The sequence below is a fragment of the Dipteris shenzhenensis genome, chromosome 27, assembly GCF_047967505.1.
Source record: "Dipteris shenzhenensis isolate YYH24624 ecotype China chromosome 27, Dip_SZ_1.0, whole genome shotgun sequence".
Taxonomy (NCBI): Eukaryota; Viridiplantae; Streptophyta; class Polypodiopsida; order Gleicheniales; family Dipteridaceae; genus Dipteris; species Dipteris shenzhenensis.
The window spans coordinates 45,891,149-45,914,050 of NC_141622.1; the positions used below are offsets into that span (position 1 = coordinate 45,891,149).

The window sequence follows — 22,902 nt, forward strand, 5'->3', positions numbered from 1 at the left end:
GTGGAGATCCCAGAATATAGGTGAGGTGATAATTGCAACGACGCTGTGTAGCGCACTGACGACGAGTGATTAGTCCGTGGGCTGGTAGATTGGCGCAGAACGACGGAGAGTAGATCGTCAGCGCAGGTGAAAAGTCCGTGGGATGGGAGAGAGTCATCGACAGGAACGGAGAACAGGGACCTTTGAAGGCACGTAAGCCTGACGGAATAGAGACCTCTGAAGGCACGGCGCCGATCAGTTAATTCAGACGTTGCAAAAGGCTTTGGCAGAAACGTATGACTCACGATCAGGAAGTTACGAGGAGGCTACAGGCTTCAGAATACCTGTATGCGTGAAAATCCAGTTGATCAACCCGTGTAGCGGGAGCAATCGACCAGGGAGCTCTCTTTGACCTCTGTCAATTCTGTGTTTTTTTCCCGGATTAGTTTTGTTGATGCTCCGCTTGCTTGAGTAGGATCTCGTAAGTGATAAGTATGCATGAGAGTTTGATGCTGTAGCAGGGACAGATTGTGCAGATGCCTGTATACTTGAGTTTGAGTTAATTTGCAGGAATCTCCCTAGTATAGGGAAAAGCGGGATTCGGATATATGCCTGTGTCAAATGCGTAGTTAGTGTGCATGTGGGATTGCAGGAATTCCCTAGTATAGGGAATTGTGTTCAGAGTGTCAGTACCCTGAATTGTGTCAGCTTGTGATTACAGTGTTCTAGGGGAGTTTAAAAAAAAAAAAAAAAAAAAAAGCCCCAAAACAAAACACCTACTGAACTTAATGGAAGCAGAGGAAGGGGCTTCTAGGAGGGACCCTGGTGAATCAGGAGTCCGGCCGACCCGGCAGGGATCGCGCCCAGTAGCTCATACGTTATCTGGCAGGATTGCATTGCTGGAAGATGCTTTGCAACAGTTGTTAGCACAGCAGTTACAAGCCAATGCAGGGCAGTCCGAACTTAGGAGAGCACTACAGAGTATGTCTGCCAGACCTTCTCGAGAGGAGAAGGGAAAGGCTCCAATGGAACCGGAGTCTAGTGTCCATACGGTCGAGCCTAGGAAGGCTAAAGTGCCAATTATTGCCAATTACAGACCGGAAAAGTATTCTGGTCGGATGAACGACCGTAGCTCCGATGTCATTGAGACCTGGTTACACAAATGGGACGAGGCGTTCGCCATTTGTGAGATCAGAAATGACATCAAAAAGATCCGCGAGGCCACCCATATGTTTAGTGAGCGGCGGATCGGTGGTGGATTAAACAACAAAAAGACGGTATAGCATCCACTACCTGGGAGGGGTTTAAAAGAGAGTTCAGGAAACACTTCTTACCTCCTGACGAGGCATCCCGAGCTTGGGATCAATATAGGAACCTGCGTCAGAGAAATTTATCAGTGGCAGAATACACTGATAAGTTTCGAGAGAGTGTAATGAAGGTTGACGAACCCCTGCCTCAATCAATCCAAGTGAAAGATTTCATATTTGGATTGAATGACCGAATAAAAATGGAAGTTCGGGCTAAGTACGCGAACACGCTAGATGATGCAATAGCTATAGCCTTGAACTACGAGGATGCCAAGGGCAGCAAGCCAAGTGGGTTTGCACAGGTCGGAACCCAGTATGGGTATCCGAAGAAATCTGGGTTTAAGAAGAAGTGGACTAGTAAAGGGAGTGGTTCGCAGCCGAGTGGTCAAGCCAAGCAGGCGAGACCGGCTGAAACTCCTAAACCAAGTACCACCATTGGAGTGAAGAGAAAAGTAACTCCAATGGCAGCCCGGGCTTGGTCTAAGTCTCCCTTGAACCCGGAACAAAGGGAAAAAGCGAGGAGGGAAGGCTTATGCTTTGGTTGCCTTCAACCTCATCAGTGGAGAGATTGTCCACGTAATAAAGATCGTCGGATGGCTGAGATGGTAATCTCAGAGTGCGACGTGGAGATGCAGGGAAGTCCCAGAGCGGAAGAGATGCAGATTCAGCTAGCGGGATCTTCTCAGAGGTTAGTACCTTGTTTGTTCTGTGTGTCTGTTACTAAGTTAGTGACGAGTGCACCTGATAACATCCTATCTAAGCCCGCAGCAACGGGGTATACAGCCTTCAATGATACGGAGTTAATCAAAATGAAAGGGCAAGTGGCCAGTCATGATGTCATTGTGTTGTTTGACTCAGCGTCAACTCACAATGTGATTAACTCCAAGCTCGTGAAGAGGCTGAAATTAAAGACAAGTCCATCTGACTATGCGTATACAGTCAGGATGGCCGATGGAAGTTCAACTGAAGTATGGGACCAAAGGGTTACCCAGTTGGAGCTTCGGATTCAGGACTATGCTGAGAAGCTTGATTTTGAAATAACCAAGCTTGCTCATGCGGATATAGCCCTGGGAATGGCGTGGCATTCTAGGAAGAATCCAGCCATTGATTGGAAAAAGCACGTATATCAATTCAAGATGAATGATGTGCTTTATGTCTTGCGAGGTGGAAAAGATATACCTCAGGGACCGTTGGTTTCCGTAATGGAAATCAGAAAGGCTCAAGTAGAGTTTTTATACCTTTGCACCGCATCGGTAGAGTCGGTGAATGATTCTTCGACTAGCACTGATGTTACGCAAAGTGATGAGATGGCCAAGTTGGCTAATCTTATAACAGAGGAGTTCTCTGAATGTTTTAGGGATGAACTACCTTATGGGTTACCTCCAAAGCGGAATGTTCAGCATAAGATTGAATTGATCCCGGGGGCAGAACCTGTAAATAGACCTCCCTATAGAATGAGTTTTACTGAAGAAGCGGAGGTGCGTAGACAACTGGAAGAATACCTCAAGTTGGGGCAGATTCAACCAAGTTTCTCACCTTTTGCTTCACCAGTGATATTGAAGAGGAAAAAGGATGATACGTTTCGCCTCTGTATAGATTACAGAGCATTAAATAATATCACTGTTAAGCACAGGTATCCGATGGCTCGGATTGATGATTTGCTAGATGCATTACATGGAGCCGTGATTTTCAGCAAGATAGATCTTAAGTGCGGCTATCATCAGATCCGGATTAGAGCCGAGGATGTGCATAAAACCGCTTTTAGAAGCAGGTTTGGTCATTATGAGTTTTTGGTAATGCCCTTCGGACTTACCAATGCTCCAGCGACCTTCGTCATGCTTATGAACGATTTACTACGTCCGTATATCGGAAAGTTCGTAGTACATTTTATTGACGATATCTTGATATTCAGTAAAAGTATTACTGAGCATCGTGAACATTTAAGGATAGTGTTCAGTACTTTGAGGAAAGCCAGTCTTTACGTGAATAAAAAGAAAACTATACTGTGTATGGTTAGGCTTGAGTACTTAGGATTCATAATTACTCCACAGGGGGTAGAAATGGATCTGAAGAAAGTGGCTGCGATACTGACTTGGCCAATCCCTCAGAGTCTGACCGCGTTGCGATCATTCTTGGGATTTGTCCAGTTTTATAGAAGGCATATCAAAGGATATTCCGAAATAGTATCGCCATTGACTGATCTGACCTCAGATAAAGTACCTTTTATTTGGGGACAGAATCAACAGGAAAGTTTTAACACCATAAAACAAGCTGTGGTCTCAGGACCGGTGTTAAAAATAGTTGATCCCCAGAAACCGTTGTTCCTAGAAACCGATGCAAGTGGCATTGCGGTAGGAGCAGTCCTCCTTCAAGAGGGAAGGCCAGTAGCCTTTGAAAGCAAGAAGCTTTCTCCCTCTCAAAGGAATTGACCAACTCATGAATTGGAGTTGTATGCTGTTATCCATGCTTTGAAAACATGGAGGCATTATCTGTATGGTTCAGAGTTTTATGTGGATGTAGATCATGATACTCTGAAACATTTTTGTAAACAGCCTGACTTGAGGGGCCGCCAAGCTAGGTGGGCAGAGCTCATGCAGGAGTTTAATTTAACGATTCGGTACCGAAGAGGAAAAGACAATAAGGTGGCTGATGCGTTGTCTCGCATTATGCACAACCTGAGTTTCACGGTATTAGAGAGTGCTCTAATGACCGAGATCAGAGAAACTCAGAAGGTGGACGAGTTTGTCCAGAGCTTGTGGCCTAAGCTCATGTGTTAAAACCCGAGGAAAATGAAAAGGATGACCTGGCATCCAGAAAAGGCCAAACTTATGCAAGATATACCATAAGGGATGGTATGCTAGTTAGAAATGGCAAGGTTGTAGTACCTGGTCAGAATGATCTCAGGCAGAGAGTCATTCGACAATGCCATGATAGCCCGTGTGCGGGACATCCAGGTGTCGAGAAGACATATGATCTCGTGAAGCGAGATTTCTTTTGGCCAAAGATGAAAAAGCATATTCATGAATATGTGACACGGTGTTTCTCGTGTCAGGTAAGTAAGGCCGAGCGGGTGAAGCCACCCGGACTTTTACAGCCCTTGGAAATACCACTAAGTAAGTGGGAGAGCATTTCCATGGATTTTATTGTAGGACTACCTGCAACGCAAGGAGGGTATAATTCTATCCTTGTGGTGGTTGATCGTCTAACCAAGATGGCTCACTTCATTCCGACTAGAGAGTCTATTAGTGCCCCGCAAGTAGCGGATTTATTTATTAGACATATATTTCGTCTGCATGGATTGCCTAGATCCATAGTGTCAGACAGAGATGTCAGGTTTACCGGTCACTTTTGGACAGCGGTATTCGAGACACTGAGGACTGAGTTAGGAATGAGTAGTGGGGATCATCCTGAGACGGATGGTCAGACGGAGAGAGTCAACCAGACTTTAGAGGATATGCTGAGAGCATATGTGTCATTGAGGCAACATACATGGGACAAGTGGTTACCATTGTTGGAGTTTGCCTACAATGATAGAAAACATTCATCTACTGGGTTCAGTCCGTTTGAACTGAACTATGGTTATAAACCAGCCAATCCGACTATAGTTGGAGTACCTCAGAAAGTGCCTAGTGCCGCGAACTTTGTAGTTCAGATGCGGGAGATGCTAGCACTTGCGAGAGCTAATATCCGCCAGGCTATGGATAGAGCCAAGGTGTATGCGGATGAAAATCGGTCTATAAGAGTATTTGAAGAAGGAGAAAAAGTTTTTCTCAGAATTCCTTCGCACTCGAAGTCGTTGACTTCAGGAGAGTGTGCTAAGTTATCACCTCGATACTGTGGGCCGTGGTTAATTCTAAAGAGAATAGGCAGTGTAGCCTATAAATTAGAATTGCCACAGGGGTGTAAGGTGCACCCGGTTTTTCATGTTTCACGTTTAAAGAAATTTTTACATACTGGTGACTCACTAATCGAAGGTGTGGTTTTGTTTCAGGAGATAGAGGATATTGCAAGGCGCAAACCAACAAGAATCCTGGACCGAGGAACAATGCAAATACGAAATCGGAAGATACCCACGGTGTTGGTTGCATGGCATGGTCAGCCTCTATCCGAAGCTACCTGGGAATCCGTATATCAGTTGCGGAGAGTGTTTCCAGACTTTATCATCGAGGACGCTGATGTCTGAAGAGGGAAGGAATGTTACGCTCTAGCCGAGGTAGCATGACCTCGGAAGAATCAGTCGACATTTCCCTTATAGGATCTATCTTTGTAATATATGTGTTTGCGCTTTATGTAAATGATCGGGAGGGATTAATGTCAAGGTCCTAGGTGAGGGCTGATAGCACCAGACTAGATAGATCTGAGACCAAGGGCCTAGTGCAAAGATTGTGCCTAGGGGCAAGGAATTAAATGCATCCCAAGAGAGGGGTGAAATGTTGCATTAGGAAGGCCCTATAGGGATGACATGTGGCATCTAGATCTATCTAGGGATTTGGGGTCTGTCAAGGCTAGTGAGAGAAGTGGAGAATGGATTTACGTGATTTTGAGACAGCTCTCTCTCTCTTGCTGGGAAGCCTTGGTAGAATTGGCTGGGTGGATAATCATGGTGCTACTCCCGTGATCAGTAAGTAGAAGCGAGAGAAGAGAAATCAGGTTACATTGAATTTCGGCATAAGTTGTCAGATAAGGCAATTAAGTGCATATTTGTTGGGTACAGTGCAGAAAGCAAGGGGTACGGTCTCTACAATCTTGCTAGTGTATTCTAGGCAGTGGCCAATGTAATGTAATAAGTGTGTTAGGGGCACTTTTCCCTCTTAGAGGTTTTTCCTCCTAACCAGAGTGTAATCTTTAACTACGGTTAGTGATTAGATAGGGTTTTGTCACTTAGACAAAACTCCTCATCTCTTTCATTGTACTTACTTCATTTAGTACACTTTGGGAGTGCCCTACGCTCAGTCCACTCTCTACTTGCTCACTCTTGCTCTTGCTTCCATTTTTCTCACATTTGGTATCAAAGCAGTGTCTTCTTCCCGGACTTGCTCCCAGCTTCCAGCTCTCAGTCTCTTGTTTGTACAGCTCCATCGTAAAGCCCGCAGTACAACATCCGTACAACACATGACCAATTCTGTGGCAAGTGCAGAAGAAAGCAATGATGTGTGGTATGTTGACTCAGGTGCATCAACGAGACGTGCAATGCCGTTCGTATAGGCCAGTTTCACCGTCCGTACTTGCACGTCGCCCCGTACTGTTAGTGTACCTATAGCGAACCTACATCTGTGCTGCCATTTGTACTCCGTACTCCATACTGCAGGTAGTCGCCATCAGTGCCGTACATTGTCCGTACAACAGTACGACTGACCCGATTCTGCCGTACTTTTGTACACTTGCCGTACAGCTTCTGTACATCCGTACAGGTGTACGGATTTTTGACCGTACAGGCTACACCGTACAGTTTTGTACAGCTGCATTCAAACGTACTGATAGTTCCGTACTGCCAGTCCGTACAGTTTGAAGGTGACTGAAGGTGAAACATCGTTCACATTTGGTCACTTTGTAGGTGGACTAGGAAAGTTGCATTTTTGCAGGGTTTTCTTTGCAGGAGGATATTGGAAAGAGTTTTGTCAGGCTCTTGTGCATACATCCATTGTTTGGCTTAGTTTTTGGGAGCACATTTGAAACTTTGGCAGACAAATTGCAAATTTGGGGCTTTTAGTCAATTGGCCCTCTTTCGCTTGCAATTTCACCTCAAAATTTGGGGCTTTTAGTTTTGAACTGCAATTTCAGGCATTTTTGGGGGTTTCAGTTAATTTGTCCTCTTTTGGATGCAATTTCCTTGAAGAAATTGGGGCTTTGGGCATTCAGATGCAATTTGGTAGTTAAAAGACCATGTTGGAGTTTTGCAAGCACAGTGCTGGACTCAGTGTGAGTCAATTTGCAGACTTTTGTCATTTTTTGCAGATTCTATTTCAGATTTTTGCGCATTCAACAGAGCATTGTGGTGCATTTTGAGCCTTTGATGGCTGTGACAGTATTTGTCATTGTGGGCAGATTTTCTTTGGCAAATTTTACTTGTGCATTTTGCATCCCAGGAAGGGATTTTACTTTGTTCAGTTTGCTGTATTTCTGAGTTTATCTGGTAAAAATGGCTCAGAACAATCCCAATGAGGTGTTCGGAGTCCTCACACAGGAGGATAAGTTGGATGGCACCAACTACTCCTTGTGGAGTTTTATGGTTCGCAATATCTTGGTTGGCAGACATCTTTGGGATTAAGTCAATGGAGATGAAGCAAGACCACCACACCTGTCACTCCTATAGCTGGAGGCAGGGGTAGAGGTCAAAATGCAGCACAAGTAGTTGGAGCTGCCGCTCCAGGAGCTCCCATAGCGGAATAGAAAAGATGGGATTCTAGAGATGCACAAGCTCTATCTGTGATTTTTCTCTGTGTCAAGAGGTTCATTATACCTCACATTCAGTCATGCAAGACATCAAAGGCAGCTTGGGAGATATTAGAGAGTATGTTTGCAGCAAGAAATGATGCTAGAGTTTCCTTTCTGAAGCGATGCATATGAATGAGGGAGATTCCATGAATACTCACCTCACAAAGCTTCAGGATTTGAGGGAGCGATTGCTGAATATTGATGAAGTCATCATGGATTCAGAGATGATCACCACCACTTTGAATTCTCTTCCTGAGTCCTATATTGGTTTCCACACCTCGCTGAATTTGTCATTAAGGGGGGCAGCAATCCTCTCTCTTTTCACAAGTTGGTAGCACTTGTGTTGCAGGACGAGAAGACACGAAGAAATATGGCAACCCGGGCTGGCGAGCATGCCATGCTTTCCAAGTTTAAGCCCAAGGGAAAAGGGCAGCAAAAGCAACATGCCAATCAGCCTGCAGATCAGCATAAAGCTGATTTAGGACAGCCCTCTTATAAGGCTAAGGGTGATGCAGATAAGCAGAAAAAGAAGGGTATTTGTTACTACTGCAAGAAGCCAGGTCATTATATTGGTGAATGCAAGAAGCGCATAGCTAAAGAAAAGAAAAGGGATTTAGGTATGGCTGTGTTAGATGCATCAGCTCCTCATTCACATGATGGTTGAGATGTTACAGCCAACTTTGTGGAAGAGCACTATGCCTCTCTTTCTTGTACTTCAGATTTTTCAGTGGGTAGTTCAGATGCTACAGCCACTAATGATGATGATCCTCATGCTTTCTTGACTTGCAGTTATGATCCTTCAAAGGATGCATGCTCTCTCAATGTCAATGAGACACTGAATACTTCGTTTGAGAGTGGTGCTTCAAAGCACACCACTTCTAAGAAGAGCGTGTTTGCATCTCTGCATCCTCCACCTACTAAAAAGAAGGTGACTTGTGCAAATAATTGTTCTTATTTAGTGTGTGGAGTGGGGGACATTATTCTCACATCCACTGATGGCAAAGTTTTCAGAATTTCAGATGTTCTCTATGTGCCAGGCTTAAAGAAGAATTTGCTTTCAGTGTCCTCTCTTAATAGAGGAGGATTTCAGGTTGTATTTGATGATGCTAAGTTTGCAGTCAGAGACAATGAGAATGACTATGCTTTGATGTTGTCAGGCACTTTGTTTCGGGGTCTTTTTCAGCTTGATTTATATGAAAAAAGATTCGACTGTTGCAATGCAGAATGCGGAGTTATGGCATGCCAGGTATGGGCACATGAGCTATGGCAACTTAATGACACTTCAGAAGCATGACATGGTTGATGCATTGCCTCCTTAAGAGTCACCTCCTCCTCATGCATGTGAGGGTTACATCCTTGGCAAGATGCATAGATTTGCTTTCAAGAAGGATGGTGCAATAAAAACTACACACAAATTACAGCTTATTCACAGTGATGTCTGCGGTCCCATGAGGACACTTGCTTTTTGGAGTTATCTCTATTATGTTACATTCATAGATGACTTCACCAACTACACTTGGGTCTCTGGTCTTAAGGCTAAATCAAAAGTGTTTCTGCATTTCAAACACTTTGTGGCTATGGTTGAGAACGAGACAGGACTCAAGGTGCAAACACTTCGCATAGATCGAGGGGGAGAGTATATGTCTCATGAGTTTGAGGCATTTTTGAAGGAGAAAGGCATCACGCATTAGCTTACAGTGAGGCTTACACCTCAACAGAATGGCAAAGTTGAGTGCAAGAATTGCACTCTTATGGAGATGGATAAATGCATGCTTATTAGTAAAAAGTTGCCTCACAGGTTTTGGCTTGAAGGCCTGATGTGTGCCAACTATGTTTTGAATCGGGCTCCCACAAAGGCTTTGAAGACAATCACTCCCTATGAGGCATGGCATGGGAGAAAGCCTTCAGTGGACCACTTCAGAGGTTTTGGTTGTGTCGCATATGCCCACGCGCCTGTGGAGTTACGACATAAGTTGTCAGATAAGGCACTTAAATGCATTTTTGTTGGGTATAGTTCACAAAGCAAAGGCTATCGTCTCTACAATCCTGCTTCACGTAAGATTTTTGTTAGTAGAGATGTTATATTTTCTGAAAATTCAGCACATACACATGCTGAATTTAATATTCCAGCTTTTTCAGATGATGTTTTTAAGGGGATGCTTCCTATAGCATTTGGTTCCTCAGCTAAGGTTCATGTTGAAAATCAGAATTTACAGCAACCTGCTCCTTATCCACATGCCCGGATTCAGCCACAGGCTGATTTTGTACCTCCACAGGGTGTTGGGTGTTGGAAGGCAATGGAAGCTCAAAACTGGAAGCACAATGGAGAAAAACGAGATGCTGTAATAGCTTGTTGCAAAACTGAAGTGTGGAGGCTCAAGGGAGAGCCAACATAACAAAACCCTAGGGCTAACTGCCCTAACTGGACTAAGTGTCCTAACATAGAGGCAGTTGGTTGTTTGATTTACCTATGCCATACGAGACCTGATCTACAGTATGCTGTCTCACAGTTGAGCAGATATATGCACAGCCCATCTATGCACCATTGGCACGCCGTGAAGCGTGTTTTCAGATATCTTAAAGGCACTCAACATTTAGGCCTTCTTTATGGGGCTCATACTTCACTTGTCATGCATGGGTTCACTGATAGTGATTGGGCTGGTTGTTTTGACACTCGTGTGTCACACAGTGGCAACTATTTTATGCTTGGTACTTCATGTGTTTCTTCGTTCAGCAAGAAGCAGAGTACAGTTGCTAATTCTAGCTATGAAGTTAAGTACAGAGCGGCTTTTACAGCTACAGTGGAGTGTGTTTGGCTTCGGAAGCTACTTGCAGATCTTTGTGCACATCAGACTGCTCCTACCGTCATCTTCACTGATAGTTAGAGTGCTTTGGCTGTTGCATGGAATCCAGTTTTCCATGCTCGCACAAAGCAGATTGAGGTTCACTATCATTATGTTAGAGAGCGATTATCAATAGGTGATATTGAGTTGTCTTATGTTCCCACTGAAGACAACTTGACAGATCTTTTTACGAAGGCTCTACCTCGACCTAAGTTCGAGGCTTTTTGGCAAGCTTTAAACTTGGTACCTTTTTTAACTTGATCTGTTGTACTCTGTGTACAGTCATAAGTTGCTATATCCTACGGGACGAACATGTGCAACCATGAGACTAGATATTTAGATATCCTGAGCCATGTCCAGGTCCCAGGATACTTCAGCCCATACCATGGAGGGGGGTTTGTAGGCTATCTCATGGGCTATCCATAGATCCCACTTATACCTTGGTATGAGCCTTGTAGGCCTAGTTATAGTCAGTTAGGACTATTGGTACAATTAGTTTATGTACCAAGAGTAACATCACATGTACTGCTGCCATCCTCATAAGAGAAGTGAAAACCAGTCTCTAATGGTGTGGACACTGGCTTGCAAACCTCAAACTGAAAACACTGCAAAAGCTGTCCAATGTACTTGGATTGTGACATTAAAACGCCCCCTTCACTGCTAACAAATTGAATGCCCAGACAGTAGTGCAGAAGACCAAGATTAGACATAGCAAATGTCTGCTGCAAATCAACTTTAAAATCTGCAATTTGCTGAGCATGTGTCCCAGTTACAAGCATGTCATCCACATAAAGGACTTAAATCAGCAAATCTGTCCCATGCTTGTGGATGTAAAGAGTAGCCTGTGTAGGGCTGTTCTGAAAGCCAAGTGTGAGCAAATGAGAAAGAAAGAAAGTTTATTTAAGTCTTCGAAGGTCTATGAGACTGTGAAAATCCTGATACAACGAGCTGTGGTAGTGGAGCTACTAAACGAGCGTCCATACCAATGCAAAATGCAAGATGCAAAAAAATGCAAAAATGCAGAATGGCAGTACTAAGTCCTAAGTCCTAAGTACAACATAGTCATGTTGATGTTCGGCTATATATCAATCTCAGCATCATCATCAATATCATCATCATCCCCAGCAACAGCAAGATATCAGGATGGATGAGGCAGTGGAGGCATGAAGTCGGCAATAGAGTGCTGTCGGTCACTCAGAGGTGCGGTCCTGGCACGTCTCCTGGTCTAAGCTCTGCATCTAACCAGGGCTATTGTGACCCCCGTCGGTCGGGCTTCGACTCTAAACAAGGAGGGGATGTCTCCAAGTGTGATCTGTGTGTCGACCCTTTGTCTGAGTTGTCGGGTCTTGGGCTCCAGGTCACGGTCATGTCGAGGCCTCGTCTCGTTGGGGTCCATGTGATCTTGCTGAAAGAACTCCGTGATAGAGCTCTGAGAGGGATCAACCGAGGAAGAAGTCTGCGCCTGTCTCCGTGCTTGGAGTATCCTCTTGCGGTGTCTAAGTGCCTCATGAATGAAACCTGCCAAACACCGCTGGTCTGGGTAGGAGAGGAAATGGGCTAAAATCCCATAACTATCTCTGAAGAGGCAGTGGAAACGTCCTCGGATCTCGTAGTACATAGGACACCTGAAGATGAAATGCTCCTGTGTCTCAACCTCCTGTATGTCACATAGTGTGCATATGCGCCGCTCCGTGGGTAGTCGCTCTGCTCTGCCGCTCTCAATGCGAAGTCTGTGTGAATGAATTCTCGAATACCAAGCCTGAGGTGCCTGCTTCAATCCATAGAGGGTCTTTCTCAAGCGGCATACCTTGCTTTCAGACTCGTCAACCTCAAAGCCAAGAGGTTGGGAAACATAGACCTCTTCCTGCAAATGCTCATGAAGGAAAGCTGTCTTAATATCAAGCTGATGTATCTGCCAATGAAAGTGGGCAGCAAAGGCAATAACAATGCGAATGGTGGAAGTGTGAGCAAAAGTCTCCTCAAAGTCAATGCCATGCTGCTGAGCATAGCCCTTAGCAACAAGATGGGCTTTGTAACGGTTCACTGAACCATCAGCTTTCCGTTTGATCTTGTAAACCCACTTAGTTCCAATGGCATTCTTGCCATAACGCAAATCACACAATTCCCAAGTGTCATTCTGATGGATAGAATCCAATTCAGCTTGCATGGCCTTCAGCCAACAATCATTTTGAAAGGCATCTTGATGACATAATGGCTCTTCATTGCATGCTGTAGCAACCAAAGCATAAGCAACAAAACTAGCATGCTCTTTCCGGACAGCTGCTCTCGTACGGGCTGGCAGAGGGGTGTCTTGTTTGCTGTCTTTTAATGTGTCAACGAGCCAACGGGGTACCTTTTTAGGCTCCTGAATTTTTGCTCTTTCTTGGTCAAGAGCCCAGTGCAAATGATCTTGATCAATGATAGGCATATCAGGCTGAATTTCTGCATGCACATAGGGCTGTAAATGACTAACAGATGGAGGGGGGACAACCTCGTATGGAACATCATCCCGAGCATCGGATGGAAACAAAGGCATCAAGTTGTCAAATATGTCCGGGGCATCAACAACGGGCTGTTTTTGACAGTCCAGCAAAGGCATAGTGGAAGATTCATCAAACACAACATCCCGACTGACAAAACACTTGCGTGTGCGGGGCTGATATAGCTTATAGCCCCTGCTCTCTGAACTATACCCAAGAAAAATGCATTTAACAGCTTTATCATCCAACTTAGTGCGTCTCTGTGAAGGCACATGAGCATAAGCTAAGCATCCAAAAGTCCTCATGTGGGAAATGCAAGGCTTATGACCCGTCCAAGCCTCATAAGGTGTGATAGTTTGCAATGCCTTTGTAGGACATCTATTCAAGATGTAATTTGCACACATGACCGCATCCAACCACAACTTGTTAGGCAAATGTTTGCCTTTCAACATGCATTTGGCCATTTCCATCGTTGAGCTATTCTTCTGCTTAGCCACGGGATTCTGTTGAGGAGTATAAGGCACCGTGCATCGATGATTAATGCCACGGGAAGCCAAAAAAACATCAAACTCCTTCGACATGTATTCACTCCCGCTGTTTGTATTAATGTGAGCAATGTGCAGCCCACTCTCATTCTCAGCCAAGGCAATAAAGTGCTTGAAGCATGAAGAAACATCAGACTTGGATTTCAATGCGAAAATCCAAGTGTACCTGGTGAAATCATCAATAAAAGTAACAAAATAGTAGAACCCTCCAAGAGCTGCAACCCTCATGGGTCCACAAACATCACTATGAACCAGATAAAGCTTACGTGAAGCACCAACTCTCCCATCCTTGGGAAACGCAGCACGGTGCATCTTATCAAGTAAGCATGGTTCACAAACATGTTTGGTAGGCATATGCATTTTGGGAAGATCCACAACCATATCTTCCTTATATAACTTCACCAGGGCTCCAAGATTGAGGTGCCCAAACCTCTCATGTCACAAATGAGTATCTGCCATGGTAGAATTAATAGCAAAGGCATGTGCATCGGCAAGTGCAGCATCATCATCTGAACATCTATCATAAGCATCAAGTCTGTAAAGACCGCTAGACAATGTGCCAGTCAAAACCAGGGTAGAGGCATGTGTAACATCATACACTGCATACCTCACACCTAAAAAAATAACCTGAAAGCCACATGTAGCAATGGCTGATATAGCACATGCTCTAGAGTGACAATACCACCAAAGACAAAAGTAAGAGCAACTTGCCCAATACCTTTCACGGTATATGATGCATTATTGGCACATGTGACACGGCCCCCCTTAGATGTAAGCTCCAATGAGCTGAATAACTTCCTGCAGGAAGTTATGTGCTTGCTAGCACCACTATCAAAGAACCAAGCATCACGAATATCTGAAACTGTCATACAAGCATCATGAACATCAGGATTATACTGACATGTAACCAAGAAAGCCCAATGGTGGTCTTGTGCGAAATTAGTGGACTCATGTCGATCTTTTGCACTAGAAGAACCAGATAGTGCAAGACCAGACTCTTTCTTTTTCTTTTCAGATGCTATGCGCTTCCTGCATTCAGAAATATCATGCCCAGGTTTCCTGCAATAGTTACATCTCTTCTTCTTTTTGTTATCCCCTGAAGAAGAGGCACCATGTGAATGATCAGCATGGGAATGAGAGGGCTTTCCAGCTGAAACCTTGCCTTTACCTTTGTGTTTATGATGGGTAGCAAATGCTTGATCACTAGCCATAGTAGCATTGCGATTCACATGACTTTGCTCCTCCTGAAGAAGAAGAGCAACAAGCTGGTCAAATGAGAAATGATTGGCATCACTAACCTCAAGGTAGTAGCAAAGCCTTGATATGAATCAGGCAACCCATCAAGGGTATTAGAAACCAACTGAGAATCAGGCTTAATCTCATCAATGTTGGCCAACTGCTCTTTCAAATCCTTCACAGTAGTGAGATAGGCATCCGTGTTACCACCCTTATCAAGCTTTAAACCTTTCAACTGCCTGTGGAGATAGGCAACCCTCGCCTCATTCCGCACCTGATACAAAGATGCAAGCTGATCCCATGCTTGCTTAGCTGTCTTGCAAGACCGAATATGAGGGATAATAACCCGTTTTACTAAAAGAAAGAGCAATCAAGGCATGTGCTTTGGCATCACGACCATCCCACTGGATTTGCTTCTGTGAAGGAGGCAAAGCACCTGGAGCAGGAGGTGCAGGAGTCCTGACTGTAGCAGTAGAACCATCACCTGAAGACCCATCACCTGAAGAAGCAGAGGCGGCAGGTGTAGCACCAGTGACAATGCGTGTAGGCCTGGCCTCAAAACCTGAAACAATATGCCATAGATTTTGGCAACCAAAACATGTCCCATCATGTGTGACCACATGGGGTAATTGGTGCCATCAAGCTTGTCATCGGCCCCAATCAGCCTAAACAAATCATCTTTGCCACCAGACATGGTGCTGAAATACAAGGCAAATGCACCAACTGGCAAAGCAAATGAGAGAAAGGCAACCTCTTAGAATCAAGTGCCAAAAAAACTGCCCAAGCTTCAAAGCTTATGTTTGCAAAAGACTTTGCTATCCCAAGGTGTACCTGTTGGAAGAAAAAATCCCCAAAGGCAACATGAGGCCTTCCAAAATGCAAATGAAGCAGAAATTGGAAAGAACCAATGTAACAACGGCTTACCCAATGATGTAGCCCAGAAGGACAGCAGTGAAAGGCTCTGAATGCGAGCAAATGAGGGCTGGAAATGAGAATTACAGCAAAAGAAAGTGCTCCCACGAGGAGGAGAGTACTTAGAAATGGAGAGAAAGAGATCCAATGGAGGAGAACTCGCAGCCCAAGGCAAAGGGATGCCAAATGAGGAAGAATGGGCTCAAGGAGTGGACTCCAGATCACTTCAACACACTCCAAGAGGCTCCAAACGCCGGCACGCAGCTCGAGGCAGCTCCAAAATGCTGGCACGCGGCTTGAGGCAGCTACGAAATGTTGGCATGCACTCCAAAATGCTGAGAAATCGTCAATCTAGTTGGCATGCATCTCGAGGCAGCTCCGTACTGCAATCAATGCTTGTCAGCAGTTCCGTACTGCAATTAATGCTGTCAAAAAGGTCCGTACAGCTGCCGTACAGCATTAAATGATGTCTGGCAGGGCCATACAGTTTTCGTACAGCATTAAATGCTGACTAACAGAGCCGTACAGGTTCCATACAGTTGTACGGATTCCGTACAGTGGCTGTAGCGTCACACGTGTGGTCGAAATTGCTGCAGCAGGCTGTAAAATGGTTGCTCCAAAGTGAGGTCTTCTTGCGACAGAATTAGGTTTTTTGCGACATAAGTGCTTGGGAAGGACTCAAACAGTCGTGGGAGTGTGAAAACCAGCAAGACCAGCAAGAATGAGAGCTTTAGAGGCTGCCAAACAGCTTGGGAAAGCTGTCAATGGCTGAGGGAATGGATTCCCGACCTACTCTGATACCACTGTTGGGTGTTGGAAGCAATGGAAGCACAATGGAGAAAAACGAGATGCTGTAATAGATTGCTGCAAAATTGAAGTGTGGAGGAGCCAACATAACAAAACCCTAGGGCTAACTGCCCTAACTGGACTAAGTGTCCTAATTGACCTAGATGGTACATAAACTAACTGTACCAATAGTCCTAACTGACTATAACTAGGCTTACAAGGCTCATACCAAGGTATAAGTGGCATCTATGGATAGCCCATGAGATAGCCTACACAGGATGTGCACTGTGGATGAAGTTGTCAGGCAAGAGATTCAAAGAGATACAAGCAGCCAAAATAGTCCCGAATTGGTTGCTACAGACTCTTAGGGAGAGTAGGCTTGAGGCCCCATTGCTTGGCAGGACTCGTAGTGCAGTAAGGCACGTGGGGGGGGGGCTCTTTCAGTTGAGACAGCTTATGCAGGGACTCTTCTTGATAAAGAGGATCCTGACTCTTTTGAAGAAGCAAAGGATAATATGCATTGGATGCATGCCATGCACAATGAATTTCAGTCCAAAGACAACACATTAGTAGGCCATAAAACGCATCTTTCGTTATTTGCAAGGCACAAAGTCTTATGGCTTGATGTTTCCTAGGGGGGGTGACTTGCATATGCATGCTTACAATTATTCAGATTGGGTTGGAGACTATGATACCAGGCAGTCCACTAGTGGTAATTGTTTCTTTTTGGGCAAGCTTGCATTTCTTGGTTGAGCAAGAAGCAATCTACAGTGGCTACTTCCTCATGTGAAGCTGAGTACAGGGCAGCTTTCACAGCGACAGTTGAATGTGTTTGGCTGTGACGTTTGTTCGCTGATCTTCGTCTATTTTTGGAGGATCCTTCTCCAATTCTCACTGATAGTCGGAGTGCTATAGCAGTGGCAAAGAATCCTGTGTTTCATGCTCGCATGAAGCACATTGAGGCTCATTATCATTATGTCAGAGAGAAGTTACATGCAGGGGAGATCAGTATGATCTATGTATCAACACATGACAATGTTGCAGACATCTTCACGAAAGCACTTCCACGTGAGGAGTTTGAGGCATTTAGCCTTCTCTCCTCGCTTTTTCTCTTTGCTCTGGGTTTAAAGAAGACTTTGACCAAGCCTGGGCTGCCATTAGTGTTACTTTTCTTTTCACTCCAATGGTGGTACTTGGTTTAGAAGGAATCTCAACTAGCTTCGCCCGCTTGGCTTGGCCACTAGGCTGTGAGGCACTTCCTTTGCTAGTCCACTTTTTCTTAAACCCAATTTTCTTCGGGTACTCGTACCGAGTTCCAATCTGCACAAACCCACTTGGTCTGTTTCCTTTGGCATCCTCATAGTTGAAGGGTATGGCAATTGCTTCATCTAGCATGCTCGCATACTTAGCCCAAACTTCCATCTTGATCCAATCATTCAGTCCAAAGATAAAATCTTTTACCTGTACCCACGACTGAGGTAGAGGTTCATAAACTTTCAATACACTTTCTCTAAACTTATCAGTGTATTCAGCCACCGATAAATTTCTCTGACGAAGGTTTCGATACTGATCCCAAGCTCGGGATGCTTCGTCAGGAGGTAAGAAGTGTTTTCTAAATTCTTTTTTAAACCCCTCCCAAGTAGTGGATGCCACTCCATCTTTCTGCTATTTTATCCACCATCTATCCACTGCCTCATTAAACATGTGTGGCCGTCATATGATAGAGGGAAGAGATGGGTACAATTGTGCTTTATAGGGGATAAGATGGGTTTTGATCCAGGTGGGTACAATTGTGCTTTATAGGGGATAAGATGGGTTTTGATCCAGGTGGTCTGCTTATAATGGTCAGCAATGGAGGAGATGTATTGGCTTCTTTCCATTTTAACTTGAAGGATAACAAGGAAAAGCAAAAGGAGACTGCTGGACAAGAATGTCCGCAGCTGAGGGGGGGCAAAAATGATAGGTAGATTTCGAAGACCCCGATTTTGAACTGCTAGTGGTAGGAACTAGGCGTAACTGATACTATAATACATTTTAGGTCATGTTTGCATGCTAGGACTAGAAGTTTATTTGTGTAAAGTAGAAAGGATTGTTGATAGTGGAACTAATGGTAGATAGGCCAGTGGAGGTGTGGGTAAAGAGCATGCAGCTAAAAATAGCAGTCGCACCTTCCCAAAAAAAACAGCAGACTTGGATTTAGGAGCTCTTTTTTTAATTGCGAAGCTGAAATTGAGCTCTACAACTCTCTAGAAGAGGTTGGGGCCAAAATCTGCAGAGAAGAGGGTCGAAAACAGAGAATATGGCATGTGACTGGTTTGTGTTGATAAGCTGCTCCTATTTTGCAGCAAAGATTGGACCTGTGGGAGAAGCGCTCCCTAGCTTCAATGTTGATTCTCTTGTCAGATGTTATGTATGCTTGTCTTTATGAGAAATCACCTTGAAGGATTGCCTATATTGTGTTTGTGAATATTATGTTTCCAACATAGCACAGTCTAGAGAGCGTGGAATGTTGCAAGTGGTTGAGAGGTTGATGAAATATAAGGGTCATGGGTTTCATCTGTGACGCGCTTATTATGTTTGTGAGTTGAAGAGCTATTATAGTGGTCGCTTTCAGTCCCTCGGTTTCTCTTATCAATGTCCATAAATAGCCACGTTATGTCTAAGCAATAACATAATAGAGGGATTGTATGTGTATGTTGACTCATTTGTATCTAACCCAAAACCTACTATTTGGTAGATATTGATTGTGATATCATGTCATGACACTATATGAATTATGATAAGAATGAGTCATCTTGACTTCTTAAGGAAATTCTCTTTAAGAATTTTGCATGTTACTTTGAATATGGTGTACTTAATCTGAATATGGTGTACTTGTATAAAAATCGTGATCCTCAATTAAGTACAACACATGCAACATGCATTAACGAAACTGATATTCTGGCGGGATCATTCAGATGTATTTAGAACTTGATATTTAAAATTAAGTGGGTGTTTTGACTTCTAATGACTGTCAGAGGGGTCTCTTCACACTATTTAAAAGAATCGTAGTTTGTGAGACTTGTGTATACAAATCTGGCTTTATTTTGGAGTTTCATGTAAACAGCTGTTCTAGTTTTACAATATTGGAACATACAATCAAGAGAGCAAGTATGTTGCCGAGGAAACTGAGAAATGTAAAACTTCAAATAGTAGAGATTACTTACTTTTCTGATCCTCTGATGTGTTGAACGTTTCTAAATTTTAAAGGGACTGACTGAATTTGGGCTATGGGATGCCATGGTGACAGATTGAATTGCGGAATAACAAACTGGAAATGCAAGCTGTAAATAATTCATCCCTTGTTGATGAGCTCAACAAGCTATTGGATAGGTTGAGGATTCCAGATGAGGTACGCAGACGAGGTTTAGTCACCTATTTCTCTTGATAAAGTTTTGAAAGGAATTGTTTCTGATGGCATGCACATGCATAATCCCCAATATTGAATGACACATGATTGATATCAATATTAGGTACTAATTAGTGAAATGAAATGGATCGTTTTTGAAGTCCACTAGAGACCCATCAAGGTCTGTGGACAGCTGAAAATCTGCGTTATAATGACCAATAGCAGTGCTAGAAACACTGCCTTTCTTCCTTACATCTATACAGTTTGCGATGGGCTGTGTTTCTGCTTCCAATATCTTTTACTGTACGTCAAGAGGTTGTGAAGACTGTTAGATACTAGTCCACCAGGCAAGTGTTCGACCTCCTCAAATGATCATATTTCCTGAAATGTAAAAAGTCAGAATCTTCCTTTTCCATCTTGTCGATCTTTCACATCTTTAGGCCATCCTCTTGTTTCATCCCCTTGCATCTATGCATTTCTGTGTCAAGTTAATGAGATCCAACTGTGACTTTACCTGTGAGCTTTTTTTTCGACATAGAGCCATCATCTTTCATCTATCCATGTATCTCGTTCTTATGTGAGACCATTTTGCCTTTTGATTTTGCCAAAGGGCAAGCAAAACTTATAGTGGCACCAATTTTCTTGCTGCTCTTTATTTCTGGGTAGGTCACCTCCATCTATCTTGCAACACATATCTGCATCAGGGATGACTCCGAGGTCAGTCAATTCGTAGAGACGCAAGGACTCAGAGCAAAGGGGCAGGTTGGATTTCGACGTGATCACGGGACCATGGACCACATACTCACACTCAGGTCTGTCATCGAGGAGGCCAGGGCATGGAAGCATTGTTAGAATTATAGATATAATTCAGCAGTGACCAATGTAATTTAATAAGCTAGTTAGGGGCACTTTTCCCTCTTTAAGAGGTTTTTCCCCCTAACCGCAGTTAGTTCACTAACTATGGTTAGTGACTACTAAGGTTTTCTCACTAGGACAAAACCTTTTCTCTCACTCTTTCAGTTGTACTCTTACACTCTTCTATTGCAACTAAGCTTTCAAGCTTTCAGCTCTCAAGCTCACTCTCTCTTGCTCTCTCTCTCTCTCTCCAAACACTCACATTTGGTATCAGAGCCTCGTTGAGCTCTCGCCTCCAACCCACGCTCCTGCTGCCGCTCCTGTTGCTACATCCCGTCCATACAGCTCGAAGCAATCCAAAGACTGTCCATACAGTCCGTACGAATGTACGAAATTTGTACCTGTACGTACCTTCCGCTGGCAGTTCGTCCGTACCTGCTTGTACCTATCGTACCGTAAGTACCTGCGCATTTTGTACAGCAAGACTGCAGCGCAGTACAGCTCGTACCTGCAATCTCGCCATCCGTACCATCTTGCGTCAGATTCCTACAGCTAGTCGAAGCTGTAGCACATGCCCCGTTCGTACCAGTGACCGTACCATTCGTCGCCGTACTAGTCGTACTTGCAATCAGTTCGTCGTACGTACCCGTACGTACATGTGTCGTAAGTACCTGCGTCGTACGTACCTGCTTCGCAGATCTGATTGCCCGTACAGCTAGTGCTAGGTCGTCTGTACAACCGTACACAACAAGGCGCTCGTCCGTACAACTTGACTGTACATTCAGTACAGTTGTACACGCTGTCATCCGTACAATCGTACTAGCAGGCTCGTACAACGCTGAACTTGCCTCGTGCATCAGTTGTTTTCTTTGCAGGGTCCTTTTCAACAAAGGATTCTTTGCAAGGGTCAATTTGCAAGTGTTGAACAAATTTGGGGCTGCACTTGGAGCAAACATTGCAGACAGATCTGCAGATTTGGTCTGAAATTTGGGGCTTTCTACTGAAATTGCAAAATTTGGGGCTTTCTATGCTTTTGCCCCTTTCTGGTTGCAATTTCAAGCTCGAAATTTCGGGCTTTCAATTCTACAGTACAATTTCTTAAAGAAATTTGGGGATTTTGTAATTACACTACAATTTCGCAGTGAAATATGGGGCTTTTGCAGACAAAGCGCAATTCTTGCAACATTTGGGGCTTTTGATCAATTTGCCCCTTTCTGGTTGCAATTTCGGGCCTATTCTGGGGCTTTACTGTTGGGAGAGCAATTTTGGAGATTTCTGTTCATACTGCCTTTCTTGAAGCGTTTTGCAGCACTTTTGGCAGATTCTGGAGAGTTTTTGATGCTTGGACAGATTTCTGACAGTGCAAGTGCAGAAATCTGAGTTGCATTTACACCCAGTGCTTGGCTGTGTTTTTTGGGAGTTGTGCATTTCATTCCCAGTAAGGGAATTCAGTTTTGTATGTGCTTAAATCTCTTTCTTAGATATGGCCCAACAAAATCAGAACGACTTCCAGTTCGGTGGTCTTTCACAGGAAGACAAGTTGGATGGTACCAACTACTCCCTCTGGAGTTTTATGGTACGCAATATTCAGATTTCTCGCAATTTATGGGATTATGTGAATGGGGGTGAGATCCAAACAGCAGGTATGGCACCTAATACCCCTCCTCAGCAAGGAGGTGGAAGAGGTCGTGCACAGGGTGCAGTTGTAGAACAAGTTGTTGGTGCAGCTATAGCCACTACTACAGAACAGAAGAGATGGGATTCACGGGATGCCTTAGCTTTGTCATGCATCTCTCTTTAAGTGAAAAAATTTATCATTCCGCATATCCGGTTGTGTAAGACCTCGAAGGCAGCGTGGGATATCTTAGAAAGCATGTATGCAGCCCGGAATGATGCAAGGGTATCTTTCTTGAAAAGAGAGTTAAGTAATACACATATGGAAGAGGGTGACTCCATGTCAGTCCACCTCACAAAGCTACAGGATCTCAGAGAGCAATTATTGAACATTGATGAGATTAATTCCTGATTCAGAGATGATTACCACCACTCTGAATTCTCTTCCTGATACTTATCTCAGCTTTCATACCTCGCTGAACTTATCATTGAGGGGGGGTGCAAATCCTCTCACCTTTCATG

The 22,902-nt window shown here is 44.1% G+C and overlaps 1 protein-coding gene across 1 annotated transcript in view; it reads left to right on the plus strand.

Annotated features, from left to right (window-relative positions):
- Positions 1-22,902, plus strand: part of LOC147884384 (exocyst complex component SEC3A-like) — a 163,918-nt gene that overhangs the window by 48,922 nt on the left and 92,094 nt on the right. Inside the window, exon 9 of the mRNA XM_087398216.1 lies at positions 19,813-19,914. Within this exon, the coding sequence (XP_087254342.1) occupies positions 19,813-19,914 (102 nt within the window). The remainder of the gene's footprint in view (positions 1-19,812; positions 19,915-22,902) is intronic.